The sequence below is a fragment of the Triticum aestivum genome, chromosome 5B (genome assembly GCF_018294505.1).
Source record: "Triticum aestivum cultivar Chinese Spring chromosome 5B, IWGSC CS RefSeq v2.1, whole genome shotgun sequence".
Classification (NCBI taxonomy): domain Eukaryota; kingdom Viridiplantae; phylum Streptophyta; class Magnoliopsida; order Poales; family Poaceae; genus Triticum; species Triticum aestivum.
Window position 1 is genome coordinate 645,771,845 of NC_057807.1, and position 15,726 is coordinate 645,787,570.

Sequence of the window (15,726 nt, forward strand, 5' to 3'; positions counted from 1 at the left end):
AGGTTAACTTACATTTGCTTACAGATAAAAGAAATGTTAGATACTTCCGAAATGGAGAATACCAGTGACCATCATCGTCATTGTAGTCGATCCGGAGCTCATGGGGGATCTCACGGGGGTGATCGATCTGAAGGGAGTGAATTGCAAAAAACATCGACACAGGCAAGGTTTGCAGGAACCACACGTCGACGAAATTGTACCAAAAATCACTAATTTTTTGTTTAATTTTTTGCAAAAAACACTGGTTGCTCGTTTGGACCCATTTAATGATGATTATGACATACGGAGCCCACAAAACCTGAAGTGGCGTAACGGTTCGTACTGGACGTCGTTAGGCATGAAATTTTGCCGAAAACTCCTTCCTTGAAAAAAAAATCCTACAAAACAGCAGGAAAAAAATCGCCTGTGCGTGCAAGCCAGCCACCGGCCCCGCCGCCGACCACTAGCCCGGGCGCCCCTCTTCCCCAGCCTGCCGCCCCTGCTCACGTCGCTGCGCCTCCCTCCCTGACCCGCCGCCCCTCCGTCCCCGGTCTGCCGCCGTCCCCAAGCAGGTTGCCACATCGGGCCACCTCCGTCTTCAAGCATCGGGCCGCCACCGTCGTCGCTCCCAGCAAAGGATCCGGCGAGGGTCCGATCGTTGAGCTCGCTCGACCTCGCGGGCAGGGGCGGCACAGACGTCTGCATCCCTCTCCCTCTCGCTCCCCGCTCCTCGGCCCGCGTAGGCGTGGCGAGGCAGGCTGCCTCACCGCGGCCGGAGTTCATGCCCCGCCGTCTGATGCTCATGCCGCCGCCGCCGGAGCTCCATTGCCCCGTCGTCCTGCCAGTCACCGACCGCGCCGGACCTCCCATCAGCCCAGCCGCCGGAGCAAGCAGCAGCTTCGCCGGTCGCGCATGGGAGGCAGTGGTCGCCTGCGTCCACCACGGGACCGGTGGGAGATGAACTCATGGAGGACCCGATTGCTTTTATTATTTTTGACTAAGGGGGTCTTTGTAAAATTATAGGGTCTGTTTTGTAAATCTAGAAAAACCCTCACCTAATGGTGTCTAACTTGAACCGTTACGCCATGTCATCATTTGCAGGACCCATCTGTCATAATCATGCTTAAAATGGTCTAAGCCGTCAACTAGTGTTTTTTGCAAAAATTTAGACAAAAATTAGTGGTTTTTGGCACAATTTCGGAGACTTGTGGTTCATGCAAACCTTGCCTGAAGTGTCGATATTTTTTGCAATTCACTCATCTGAAGGACGACGTGGACGGTGGCTAGGTCGGGCGCCGCGAAGCAGGCCGGGTCGATCTCGCGCACGTACCCGAATCTGCAGCAGTTCCACCGGGACGAGGTAGTCGGACGACACCGACACCCACGTGGTGTCGGGGGTCTCCCCGTCGCGCAGGAGCTTCACGGTGACGCCGTCGAGCACGAACGGCTGCCGCAGCAGGGTCGCCTCCCGGAAGTCGGGCGTGCGGAAGCGCACAGCCATGTCGGCGCCGTGTTCGGGAGGGAGGAGCTCAAAGTTCTGCGGCAGGTCGAGGGCGAGGGTGCGGAAGACGCGGCAGATGAAGGGCCCCGGGTCGGCGCGGCATGGGGCCTCCGATGGGGTGATGTAGGCGTACACAAGGCGCCGCCAGTGGTGCTCCAGCCGCAGGAGGACGAAATTGAAGTACACACTGATTGTGGCCGGGGTCCCGTGGCCGTGAGCGTCTCCCGGGGGAGGAAAACCGCTGTAGCGGCCGGAGGGCCCCCGCCGTAGGACAGGCTGGTTAAGAAGATCGGGCGGTCGGAGGGGATCTCCAACGCCGTCGCCCCCTCCGGCATGGTGCGGTCGGCATCGGGCGCCAGCATCTTGATGGAGAAGCCAGTGGTGTGGTGCGGAGTGGAAGTGGCGCTGCGGTATGTCGCAGTTGGGCCACATGACTCAGGAGTGGGCCAGGCTCGCGTGCAGCTCGTTCGCCTCTCTCCCATTTCATGCTTCACTTCCTATTTGGATTGACCCCTAAAAAAACTTCCTTTTTGGATTGTCTCAAAGAAAAAGTTTGGATTTTCGTTATCTTTAGGCTTATAGAAGGCATGTGTGGTCCTTCAACAACATGACATTGTAACGATTTCGATGAACTTGTTTAAATAAAGAAGGGAAACACTTTGGTTCAGGCGGGTGACAAATCGCTAGCATCTGTCGCCTCCATGACTTGCCACGCGTCCCATGGGCCTCATGTAGCACGTCACCCATTTCCAGAGAAATCCCAAGCATCCCATCCTTCACGAATCCACCTATCCTCTGTTTCCCTTGTCGTCTCTCCCAGCCGTCAACGCGAGCACCCCGCCATGCCGCCACAAGCATTACTGCAACAAATTTCTATTTGGATTTATCAAAAAAAACGTCATATTTGGATAAGATCGCTTCAAAGGTTCTGTCAAATTGTGTGAAGCAAATTCTCTCGGGTATAATATCATCCAACGACATGGGCCTGGCTCGTGCGTTTGTTCTGACTATCTCAGCCTAGCCCAAGTGGCTTGTAACGATCTACTACTAAGCGTGTGTGTAGCATGTGTGTGCAACAACGAATGACAATTGTAAACACAATTCTCCTCCTAAGCTTTCCTCTTTCCGCCTCTCTCGATGCGACGATGGCAAAGATGAGGCGGCCGTTGGACGAAGTGGTGCACCACGTCAACAACCTAGAGGTGCCGCACCACACAACACTCTTGCAGTCGCTTCCCTCGCGCGTAGGACCACCTCGCCGGAACGGCACGACGCTGCACAACAGCCACATGATACTGATCTCCGAGGACCATGTTCCTCAATTCATACCTTGTACACTGGTGAGCATTCGAAATCCCAATTCTCGTCTCCTGAGGAACTCTCTGACGACAATGATGAGTTCTATCAGTCCCTGGTTTCCCACCTTCAGCATACTACCGGTCGTTTTTCTGCTCGAATTCCATTGTTTGATTTTTCTAAATTCGAAGGCGATAATGCAAAGTGGTGGAGAAAAATAGTTGCGAGAAGTACTTTCGCATGTACAATGTTCAGGCTGATCTTTGGGTCAGTTTCGCGAATGTGCACTTTGCAGGTAATGCTGCACTCTGGTTACAGACTTGCGAAGCAATGCATGGCATTGACAATTGTGCAACTTTGTGTGTAGTTGTCTTTCCAAAGTTTAACAGGAACAAATACTCTAGGCTATAGATGTGTTTTTCTCTTTGACAGAAACTGAGTTAGTAGAAGCTTATGCTCATACTTTTGAGGAACACGTGCATAGAATGCTAGTATACAATCATTCATATGATGAAACTTTCTTTATCGATCGGTTCATAGAATGGTACTATATTATCATTCATATGCCACATACTATTTGTAGTGCTCATGTGCCCAAAGGGTTTGAATTCATTTGTTGCAAAACTAACTTCAAGTTACAAGGATCTACAGCAAACTTAGGATGGTCTTTGTAAAAGGACTTCCATACCATGCCATCTGTAGGGTGCCTAATAACATTTTCCTCAACCACCCCTCTTCTCTTTGTGCCACATGTTGTGCTCTGATATTGCCCTAAAAAAATCTTTGGTAAAGTGAAATTATCGGTAAGTATCAAAGGACCTTTCAAGGAATCTTTTTCTTTCCATTCCCATCTTCATGTTTCCACCTTGATAATCCACACACAGGACAATTAGTCTTCTTGGCATGATCTTCCAATTACAAAGTCGAGTCATACTTGCATACACGAATTGTCTCGTAATCAATACCAACATCAGAAATAGCTTTATTAGCATCAATGTAAGATTTAGGAAAGCCCACTTCAGGGGAAGCCATTTTTAAGAGCTTAAACAACACATCAAATGCTCTATTAGTCATATGGGTATATGTTTTGATATGAATGACCCTCATAATGAATGCCAACCACATCATATTATGGCTCCCCGGGTGACATTCTCGCTTTGCTTCTTTCATGAGCTTTTTAAACAAATCAAATCCACCAGCTGCATCAGTCATCTATGAGACATTTCACATTATCATAGTTAGCTACATCAACTGCCTCACCATTATCACTGTGGTCAGTTTCATAACCACCCATTGCCCACTTGTTTGCCATGATGAATCCACCTTGTATATGCCGCGAACATATCATTGGTACTTACGTGATGTTCAATTTCGTCTGTAGATCGCTGGTACCCATTACTGCACTTTCTACATGGGCACAACACATCTTTGTATCCATTCTTGTGAGAAACCTTGAATTCCATAAAATCCTTTGTTGGTGTAGTCCAATGCCCCCTTGTATTTTGAAGATTGTTGCTAGAAACATTGACGGGCTAATGTGTTTGCTAGCTCACACACATAAATTATAGACCCTAGAGTTCCGAGAAGATTGCTCAGCTTCAAGAAGTTTGATGTCGAGAAGATTGCTACTTCTGAGAAGTTTGCTATAAACTTCTGCTAAAATTATCTGCGCAGCTGAGGATATTTCTAAGTTATGAGAAGTTTGCTACTGAGAAGATTGCTACTTTCAAGAAGTTTGCCATAAACTTTTGTGAAAGTTATCTGCAAAGCAGAGAAGATTACTAAGCTCAAAGAAGGTTGCTACTTCCGAGAAGTTTGCTATAAAATTTTGCAGAAGTTATCTACGGAGCAGAGAAGAATGTTGAGGCACTCGAGAATATTCCTATCGAATAGATTGCGTGTCCGAGACGACCCCCAAAAGGATTGTTGACGTGAAACAATTGGTACACAAGGCGTCCGAGAAAAATGACTACAACGGAGAAGAATGAAGACGAAGTTAGGTCGTAGCATTTGTTACGTTGTCTCATATTCTTCTTTTGATTCATAGGATCACCGTACTATTAAAAGGGGGTACAAGTATTTTGAGACTTTTCTCTATTGTGCTGCTTAACCAAAATCTATCCCATGAGAACTGAGAGAAATCTCTTCTTGTTTCGAAACATTTACTCGCCAGCTAGAGAGGATGTTCTTCTGGGCCGCGAGAGAAATGCTTCAGCAGAGGAGTCAGCTTTTTTAGGCTTACCTCAAGCCCTTTCTACTATTGGACAGTGTTTGTCTTGCTTTTTTAATTTTGAAAAAATTGCAGTGGGGTTTTGCCCTACTGTGTATAGTCAAAAAAAAGAGGAGTCGGCTTTTACTTGTTCCTCAAGTAAAGTTGCCATGTGAGTTTGAATCCAACCGTTGGGTACTTGTTGGTTGGCCATTAGCTGGGCCACAGGTCCTAATTGGTCATTTCACCCTCTAGGTTACTCCGACTATAAATATCCATCCCATGCCTACCATTGTTGTCAGCTGCTCCGCTTAATTTTCCGATAAGATTGATTGAGCACCCCTCTCTGAAAGATTTGAGTAATCCACCAAAAGAAAACCCCAGAGCTAACTTAATAGTGGTTGAGCATCACAGAGATCTAAGTCGAGAGCTTTGAGCCTATTACTCTTGAGAGCTGCTAACTCTCTAGATGGTTAGGCGTCTGTCTGAGTAACTAAGAGTAATTGTGGTCACCGAAGACAAAGTCTTCAGCAACCTAGAGTCATTGTGGTACGCGATGCAAATTCTTTCCAAGGTTTGGAGATTGCCGAAAAGAATCTACCACGAGTAAAATCAACTGAAGTTCGAGAAACTTCACATTGAGGACAATAGGATGGAGGGAGGTTTGCTCCCTTGTTCAATCATAAGTCCTTCCAACCAGACGTAGCTCTTTTGAAGAAGAGTGAATTAGTCTATCAAAGCATCTGTCGCCTTCATGCACGACTTGTCATTTCTATCTGACTGCATTACTTTTAATAGTTTATTTTTCAGCTATATTATCTGTCGTGAGATATCTTTCCGTGATCTGTGTGCTCATATCTTTCGTGCATCTCTATCTGCTATGCAACCATGTTTTGTTTCGGTAGTTTACTTTCAGTAGTGTTTCTCTCTCTCGAGTTTTCCATCTGAATTCTAGTAGTTATCTTTCGAGAGTTTATCTTTCAGCACTGTCATGTTTCTTTTCTGTAGTAGATTCTCTTTTCATAGAACTGCATGTGTTTTGTTTCATTTTCGGTATGCTGCGCTGAGGGTATTTAAGTTTCGGAAGAAATTTTAAATCTCTCATTCACCACCCCTCTGGTCGATATAATTGGGTCCTACATCCTTCACACCTTTTTTGTATGTTAGGGTCATCTTGGGTTCATCATTTATCCATTTTTGATCCATATTTCGTACAAAACATTAAACTGCATAATAATTCACATCACATAATCCAAGAAACCTAATCAATTTCGCTACATTGTCTCTTAGTAAACAGATCTCACCTAAAATCACCCTTGATTCACTATGCACCAGGCGTGAGTCGCCTTGCTGTACACCCCTAGCCACGTCACCTTGCCGTGCCGCCCTCTCGCCTCACCAGGGACGTCATACTCGAGCACAACCCTAAGTCCTCGTTCCAAATTCCTTTGTTAGGAGGGAACCGAACAACCCCATTTCCAAGAAATTTCCCTTTATTAACAAAGGACATGCCACCAAATAAGTCAGATGCAAAAACAAATTGTTATTTTTCTATTCATGTTTTCAAAAATGACCCACCCAACTTTTTCGGTGACACTCAAATTGTCACTGAATATGAACATGCCTAGTGACAATCATCTGGGTCACCTAAAATCAGCCCGAACCGTCATGTATATGCCATCAGCTTAAAGTGGACACTTAGGCCCTATTTGGAGTCACTCCAACTCCTAAAAATACAAGGAGCTGGAGCATCTCTTTCCCAGCTCCGTGCCTTTTGACTCCAGCTCCGGGAGCGAAGTTTTGGAGTGGCGGGTCTCCGAACAGGGCCTCAATATAGCAAGGAAGCTCTGAATACTCGCTTGGTTGAATTGAAAGTGAGTGAGTCAAACACGAGGCAAAACAAAAGCGTCAGAAAACAGCTTAAACTGATGACAAGGGCTGAACAAGCACACGCATATACTACTGCTAGAATTTACAGTGTTCGCCACTTGTAAGCTTAAACTGATCAGTGGAAACGAAACTCTGAGTGGTCGACCATTTTGGTTAAACTGAAAGTAAATCAGTCAAACACTTGAGGCAAAACTCAAAGTGGCACCAGAAAAGAATCAAAGGTTAACGAACGGACGAATCGGACTCCACAACGACGGAGTGCAAGTACTCCCTCCGTCCCATAATGTAAGACGTTTTTTGACACTACAGGGAGTAGTATATAGTTTCATGGATCTACTCAAGCATGTATGCATTGCCACATTTGGCCACATCACAGAGGAATCATTTTGGCCACATCACATTGTGAAAACAGAGCAAAGCAGAGAAAGGCTCAGCAGTTACGCTGCCTGCTCCCAGAGTTCAGAAGAATTCTCCTAGAGCTCAGCCATGTGAGATGAGGAAGGAGAGAACGGAGCTTTGAGGTCGGTTGAGAATCCTCTCCGCCGCCAGCAGCCCCGCGTCCAGCGCTTCCAGCCCAGCCCGGTACTGTTGCTCCCCTCGAGGCTCACCGGCGTAGCTGGAGACTGGCCTTGCTGCCCGTGAAGAAGACTGCTGAACATTGCAAAGAGCCATTGCCAAGAAGAAACCAGTGAGTTCATGGGCCTAATGCACTTCGGAATTCGGATAGCCCAGCCAATGGCCCAAATGAAGCTGGTTAATTTTCCAAAGTTTCTGCAAGCCTTCAACATTCCCTCAAAATAAAATTAGATGCACTATTTAATCAAACAAATGAAGTTCAATATCACTCTACCAGTCAGCAGACAAAAATAACACTACGTTCAAGATTTTTTGTTTTTTGATAAAGACGCAAGGAAACAATAGTAAATATTTAATCATACCCAGGTGAAGTATTACCGTCTCTCATGCGTAGCTGAACCAAACAAGCTCACACAAAGAGCAACTATACAAGATCAATAGTCCAGTGAGCGACTCAAGATCAATAGTCCAGTGAGCAACTACAAACAATGAAACTATTCCATTTTCTACCAAGCTGCAGCGTTCCAAATAAAAATAAATGACACTGCATTTCTTCCTTTTGTCATCATGATGTCCTGCTCCAAAAACTCAATGACCAATAAAAGGTTTACCGTGAACGGGAAGACTGACAACTATTTGGAAAACAGTACTCTGTTGAAAATACTCTATGTTACCAGATCATGGATTCTTAATCAGATATGCCCTAATGTTATAATATCAGGGATTATTTATCGTACCATTGATCTCCAGTAATGGAAACGCATTTGGAATTCAGAGATATCAAACCTGCAAGTTGCACCAGAGAGTGATAAACCTGTAATCTGGAGTTTAAACTGTGTTTCACAATCAAGTCTTCAGTTACTTTCTACAGAATTTTCTTTGATCAGAATTGGCCTCGATAATTTTCGGTGAAACCCATTTGAGGAAAGGTTTAGGATATACTTGTAGGTTTATGCTGCCGCAGGAAGGAGCAAACAGTTAACAGATTACACAAGACATATAACGTAATCTCAACAAAGATCAATGACCAATCATGCTAAACCGATATAACTTCCTGTAATCATTCGCATAGAAAAAGTTGAAAGCCATGTGAGTAGTCCAAAGAGGGGATACAAGAAAAAAACTAAGCAACACAAATATCAGATTATCAATCATGATAAATCAGTAAGACTTCCAGAAATCGTTCACAATCGAAACTTAAAGGCCATATAATTAAACCGAATGTATTGATACAGGGAAGAAAAAACTAACCAAATCATGACAATAGCGGAAGACCAACCAAAAACAAAAAGACACAGAGATGTGGTCTGGATCATGCTAATGGCCGCACAAGTATTGCACCTTATATCTGAGAAACGCAAAGTTGTGGTCTCGACGCTTGGCGTGGTGACGGTCGTTGGCTCCTATAGATTTTTTGTTTTGTTTTGCTATGAGTCAGGTTCGTTAGTGTAGGTTATTTTTGTAAAGACTTCTTTGGCTCAATCAAACTTTAAAATGTGCAGTGGTGCAAGTTTGACAAACTCGCAGGAATGTATTACATCTTTTATGTCAATCAGCTAGTGATAACTAATTTATGATTTTCCACCCAGAACATATGCTATTATTGTTTGACATGAATATTCTTACATGTCAAATTGTATAGAAACCCGTTTTTCTAACGAGAAGATAGAGTTCGTTATACATAGTTTATTCAAAAAGAGTCAAAACCCATAAACCTTTTAATCTCAGTGCTATAGTTGGTTACTCAAATGTTCAACAAAGGTTACACACAGGGAAATTTTTTTGGCAAAAGATTAACAACAAGTGTTACGAAGTTGGAGAGAAATAGAAGGTTCAGTTTTGGACGGGTTGATCTAATCCTATGGTCTAACTGTTGACCAACATTGAGAATAAGGCCCTTCTCCGCGACTGGAGTGCTATGTTGTTTCATCCATCTGCGAGAATTTAATTCGCTTCCTCCACCTTTGCAATTGTAATTGTTCAAACTAAGCTGTTTTCATAGCCTTCGGGATGAAATGGTTCACGGAGGCATGGTCACCGTAAAAAAAACAATATTGTTTACTTCCATACCGATTGCACTTCAAAATGATATGAATGATTTGTCCCTAAACCATACAAACAAGCCAATCGTTTGCACACTTTCATATACTCCATCCGTTCCTAAATATTTGTTTTTTTTAGAGATTTCAACAAGTGACTACATACGGAGCAAAATGAGTGAATCTAAACTCTAAAATATGTCTATATACATCCGTATGTGGTACTCCATTTGAAATCTTTAAGAATGGAGGGAGTATTTTTTTTAGCAGGAAGCATGGGCGACATACGCCCTTTAATTAGAGTTTGGTCATCACTAGTGGCGACAGCACATGTAGTCCTTGTGCTAGTCAGTTTACTCGTATTATGGACGTGAAAAATAATCGATTGAGCTTGCTCGTCGTCAAACTTTAAATGTGCAGTGGTGCAGGTTTGATAAATTCACAGGAATTTATTAACGCCCTTTTATGTCAATCGGTCAATAATAACGAATTTATGAATATTTTCCACCCATATCCTCTCTCTTTTACATAAATATTCTTACATATATATCAACTTGTATAAAAACCATTTCTTCTTACGAGAAGATAAGAGTGCGGTATATATAGTTTCGCAACATGTCGGCATCCACATCACTTCAGGATTTACGTAACAACTCTTAGATTCATCTAACAATGGCCTGATCATTCCTTCGACGAATTGGTATGAGGAATTTAGCAGATCTACCTTTTGTAGCTGCTCATGCTCTACGACGCTTTGTTCTCTTCTCCAATTCGTCCACTATGAAAGATGGGCAAGTCTTCTTGATATCCTTTAACCGTCGTGTAGCCACCAGAGCATCCGTGAAATTTGATAATTCGATAAATTCAAGGCAAGCATTCTTAAGCCGGTGGCAATTATGTTGGTCAGCTAAAGCCAATGTGATTGCCACGGTGTCCTTGTTCAGATCCTCGCACAAGATGCTTTGGCAAACCAGCTTGAGCCTGTCCATTGCATATCTGTCCGCAGCCACTAGTAAAAGCCGGACCATCTCGGTATCCTCACCGCTAGGCAAACAGTCCGTATAGATGAAATGGAGTAGGGCCTTGAAAACATCAGGTTGCATGTCCATGATGGTTATGCATTGCCCCGGCCTCGCCTCCTGCATCGACCCATAGAGCTCTGCTTTGAAAACAGGCGAGCGCATAGCGAGAACAAACCTATGCGCTTCAATGGTCTCTCCTTCGACGATGAAGCTGACATCAAATCCCTGCTTTTCTTCAAGCAACTTGCTAACATGCTCAGCCATGTCAGCTGGTGGCATGTCGATTTTAGGGAATGGTTTTGTTTGGGTAACATGTGGCTTGTTGAAAACAGTGACGACGCATTCGATCGTCAGGCAATCATCCCTAAGGTATGCGGATCCCTCGATCTCACTGTGCCTTATGAAACAATTAGACTGTGGAGCAAACTTACTAATATCACCAGAATTGAAAATCCTAGGTCCTGTTTTATGCACCGAAGATGAGAATCCGGTGTACCGGTCCACCAGCCTCATGTCGCAGGACGCCCGAACCTTAGCGTTGTTGCTCGAAAGCATGAGGAAAACCGATATGTAATCTAGACCATGTCCTCTATACCCGTCGGGGAAGAAGAAGATCACCCAGTCGTGGCCGCCGACGGAGAAAACCCCTGAGCGTATGCGGCCATCCACGCCATGGCCCATGCCCTTGTGCTTGCTATAACCCAAGATATCAAACACATGCGTACGTTGAGCCTCCTCCACTGGGGTGCATGTAGACACCGTCTTACACGTCTTCATCTCGTGACCAGCAGAAGGACGTTTGGCGAAAGCCGCCGATTTGTCACGTACTTCCCGACGAGGTCGGTGGTGCACTCGGATTGATTGCTTTCCGATCAGAAGACGCTCGAGCACACAACAAATCAGTATGTAGAAGCTAGCCTTCCGAAGCTCGCAAGCAGATGCTTCCGCCAATGTCACACTTAGGGTGCTAGTTCACAAGCGTAGAGCCGCGGCTTGATGCGTATACCTACGCACGACCAGAACCGCTCGTGTCGACAACTCGAGCTTTCGTATCTGGTTTATTATAGGTGGAGCTAGTACAGATATATATAGTGCCTGATCTATCTAGTACAGAGCTGATTCGGCTAAGGCTACCGGTCCGTACGGGACAGGGACAGGGACAGGGACAGGGACACAGTGATTCGTGATTATTTCCAACAGCGGCCGAGCCAGCGTATAATTTGTCTTCTACGTGCAGTTTTTTTTTTTCGGCTAAGGCTACCGGTCCGTACGGGACAGGGACACCGAATCGTGATTATTTCCAACAGCGGCCGAGCCAGCGTATAATTTGTCTTCTACGTGCAGTTTTTTTTTTTGAGTGGCATATGTTCTTTATTCAATCAAAAACATCCACAGGTAAAATACACCGAGAGATGAAGCCGCCTTTGGCAAGGAGAGGTCCTCTTCGGCGCCCTCTGCGCCGGTTAGCGCTACTGGCGCCCGCACACCACGGTAGCGGGCCGGCCCAGTAAACGCGACGAGGCTAAAAAGCTTATAGCCGTGCAGCTAAAAAAAGCGAGGGATTTCTGTAGAAGCAGGATTCGATCCGTGCCCTCCAACATCCTCACAAGAGAAAATAACCACTGCGCCACCACATTTCTTTGTCTATTCGAAGGACAAGACAATATTTGACCCTGTTGTTACAACAATATTAAATATGTAAGACAATTCCAGTCTATTATACGTATTATTTTATACTAATAAAAAGTGAAAAGGAGAATTCACAATAAAAAGACGTGAACTTGAACAAATTTCATATATTCTAAAAGGTTCGTACAAAAATTAGAAAATGTTCATCAGTTTTGAAAAGTTCATCGATTTGAAAAAAACAGTTCACAAATTTTAAAAGTTCATCGATTTGAAATAAAACAGTTCAAAAATTTGAAAAAAGTTCACCGTTTTCCAGAAAAGTTGATCGGACTAAAAAAATCACAAATGTGAAAAAAGTTAATCAATTTTGAGAAAAAAGTTCACCAAATTTGAAAAAGTTCATTGAGTTTTTCATCGATTTTGAAAAAGTTCACCAATACTGGAAAAAAGATCATTGAATTTTAAAAAAAGTTCAACGAATTTCAAAAATAGTTCATCGAATTTGGAAGAAAGTTCATCATATTTCAAAAAAGTTCATCAAATTTGATAAAAGTTCATCGATTTTGAAGGAAAAGTTCATGAATTTCAAAATAGTTCATTGAACCTAGGAAAAAAAAGACAAACGAAAAACGAAAATAGAAAAAAGAAAGGAAGATATAAAGACATAAATAGATGGAAGTTTCCATGTCCAGTTGGAATGGCGGGGTTGTTAGTGCAGTGTGTAATTAAACAGGACGTCCCATGTTCGAGTCACAGCACTTGCAGACTCTTTTGCGGTTTGGTAAAATAGAGAAAAAACTACATGGGCCGGCCCAGCGGAGAGGGGGGGGGTATGCGCCCGTTTGTGAATTGCACTTTAAGGGGCGCAGAGGGCGCCGAATAGGGTTTGGCTTTGGCAAGCTATATGAGCTTCTGCAGTACTCTCTTCTCTCAGGAACCACGTTACCGAAAAAGGCTTTCGTTCCATTTTATAAATAAAGCAAACCACCAAGCACAAAATCAACATGATACCATCCGAACAACAAACACACACAATGCCACCACAGGCAAGATCCAACCGACACACACCCAAACACTACATGAGGTTCAGCTGTGGGCACTGCATAACAAGCCCAACACAGAAATGAAGCACGCACAACACATAAACGACGGTGGCGGCGAATAGGAGAAAATCTAGTCCGGCTCTGGTGGTGGTGGGGGAAGCGGTGGAGCCATCCGGAGAGCCATCACACGAAGCTGGGTGATGATGGAGGTGATGGCGTCTCTCTCCCTGGGGCGGCTAAGCGGCCGCCAAAGCTGCAGGTAACCAGACACTTTGAACAAAGCGTCAGTAGCACGACGAAGAGGGACATGCTGAATCACAAGCTTATTCCTAGTAGTCCACAGCGTCTAGACTAGCACACCGACGGTCAACCACCTAATGTGGCGATACGCGGGTGGTAACGCCTGAAGTTTGGCAAAGAGAGCGGGGAAGTTGTTGTGGTCCCAGCTTCCACCCACTAAATCGTGGAAACAACTCCAGAGGAACTGCGCGGACACGATGTGAAGAAGATATGGTTCATATCCTCTTCATGCCCGCAGAACGGGCATCGCCCATCACCAGGGCCGTTGCATTTCAGGACCTCTACGCCGGTCGGAAGGCGGCCACGAATCCATTGCCATAAGAAGATCCTAATCTTTAAGGGGAGCCGGATCGTCCAGATGGTGGTGAGAGCCTAAGGACCTGGCGAAGGGGCTATAGCCTGACGGTCAACCACGTTCACTCGATCAAAGAGTTCAGTTCTCTCCTCCACTTCTCTCAAGATCATTATTGAATAGGTGCAGTTTGCCTTTTGTCTGTAAATTAGTCACCACTTCTAGGCAATCAGAAGCAAGCTTCACCGACATAATCTACAGATCTTGGGCAAGTGCAAAGCCTTCATTGCATGCCATAGCTTCCAAACATGATGGATCTGTCTGACCTGCCAAAACGACTACAGAAGCACCCAAATAATGTCCAAACCCATCGTGGCAAACAGCTGCTGCTGCTCCTCTTCGGCCATCTCATGAAAGCCCTCCATCCACAATTATTTTACACCATCCAGTCTCTGATAGAATCCATTCCTACTCCGCCTCGATGGTTCTCCTATAGGGCGCACTTCTCTCTTTAGTTTCACCGAAACATCAATCTCTTCTACATACTTTGTGATGAACTTGTGTGTGGATATAGGATTCTGAAACTCCCCATCATGTATTTCCTGACGCCCCTCCCACCATATAGCCCATCGAGTAACTAGCACCATTGCTAACTCATACTGTTTCATCGTGTCAAACAGCCAGAAAATCCAAAGCCCGGCATCATCTGTTCGGTTCATGATAACATGTTCCAACATCTCTTCGTCAGCTAATACCCACACAACCCTCAACATGCTGCATTCAAGCAGTGCATGTCGCCATGTGTCCAAGGCTGCATTACAAATTGGGTGGATACTATCAGTGGCCATATTCCTATGAACATGGACCTCTCCTGTAGGGATAGACACCTTTGCTAGCCTCCATATGAACATCCACACCTTGGTAGGAATACGGACATGCAACAGCTGTACCCATGATTTTTTTGATCTTGCTTGTGTTTGAGTTGCTTGGTCAATGCTCAAGCCAATCTTCTCTCTGTTTCTTAATGCCCACAAGCATCCAGTATGCCGACCAAACTGAGAAATTACCGGGTTTCTCATAATGCCATGTTCAAAATTCATCTTGCCTCCTTGAGCTAATATGATTTTTTTCTTATGATCTCTTTGTCCATATCAATAAAGTTGTCATCCAAAATAGATGTAACCCATGTTCTTGTCATACTTTGGATTAAATAACTCACCATCTCTAGAGGGTTTGTTGTTGCCAAAATTAGCCTAAGATTGAAGTCTCTAGGCAGCCGATTATCATCCCATACTCTTGTTTTCTCCCTAGTACCGATGTGTTTTATCAGTCCGAGCTTGAGGGTGTCTCTGCCCTCAAGTATAGCACGTAGTTGAAGGGAACTTTACCCTTGACGAGACCCGAATGGATGATATTCCACAAGTCACGGCGGAGGAAAATGACATCCTAACGGCACCATTCTTAGAAGGGGAGGTGAGAGCGGTGGCGTTCTAAATGGAACATAACAAAGCTCCAGGCCCAGATGGTTTCCCCACATAATTCTATCAAAATTTCTGGGATATCATCAAGACTGACCTTTTGGATTTGTTTAATTGTCTTCATGCCAACCGACTAGACCTATTTAGACTTAATTTTGGCGAGATTGTCTTGTTGCCGAAGATTAAGGAGGTTGAACGGATCCAACAGTTCAGACCCATATGCCTCTTTAATGTTAGCTTCAAGATTTTCACTAAAGTGGCTACAAATAGGTTAAACTCGGTAGCTGACCATGTTGTTTGGCCATCTCAAAAAGCGGTCATGCAAGGAAGGAATATACTCGATGGCGTAGTAATTTTGCATGAGACCGTTCACGAGATGCACCAGAAAAACATGAGTGGAGTAGTATTCAAAATTGACTTTGAAAAAGCCTATGACAAGGTCAAATGGTCTTTCCTCCAACAAGCCCTAAGA

The 15,726-nt window shown here is 44.6% G+C and overlaps 1 protein-coding gene across 1 annotated transcript; it reads right to left on the reverse strand.

Moving 5' to 3' along the window:
- Nucleotides 1-9,803: 9,803 nt before the first annotated feature.
- Nucleotides 9,804-11,550, reverse strand: LOC123117365 (BTB/POZ and MATH domain-containing protein 1). Its single transcript, XM_044538133.1, has one exon. It carries the CDS (start codon nucleotides 11,287-11,289, stop codon nucleotides 10,228-10,230), a length of 1,062 nt encoding a protein of 353 aa, XP_044394068.1. The 5' UTR covers nucleotides 11,290-11,550; the 3' UTR covers nucleotides 9,804-10,227.
- Between the last annotated feature and the right edge of the window lie 4,176 nt (nucleotides 11,551-15,726).

Bases quoted from the DNA above. Each gene is read 5' to 3' on its own strand.
- LOC123117365 (XM_044538133.1), bottom strand. From the start codon at position 11,289: ATGAAGACGTGTAAGACGGTGTCTACATGCACCCCAGTGGAGGAGGCT.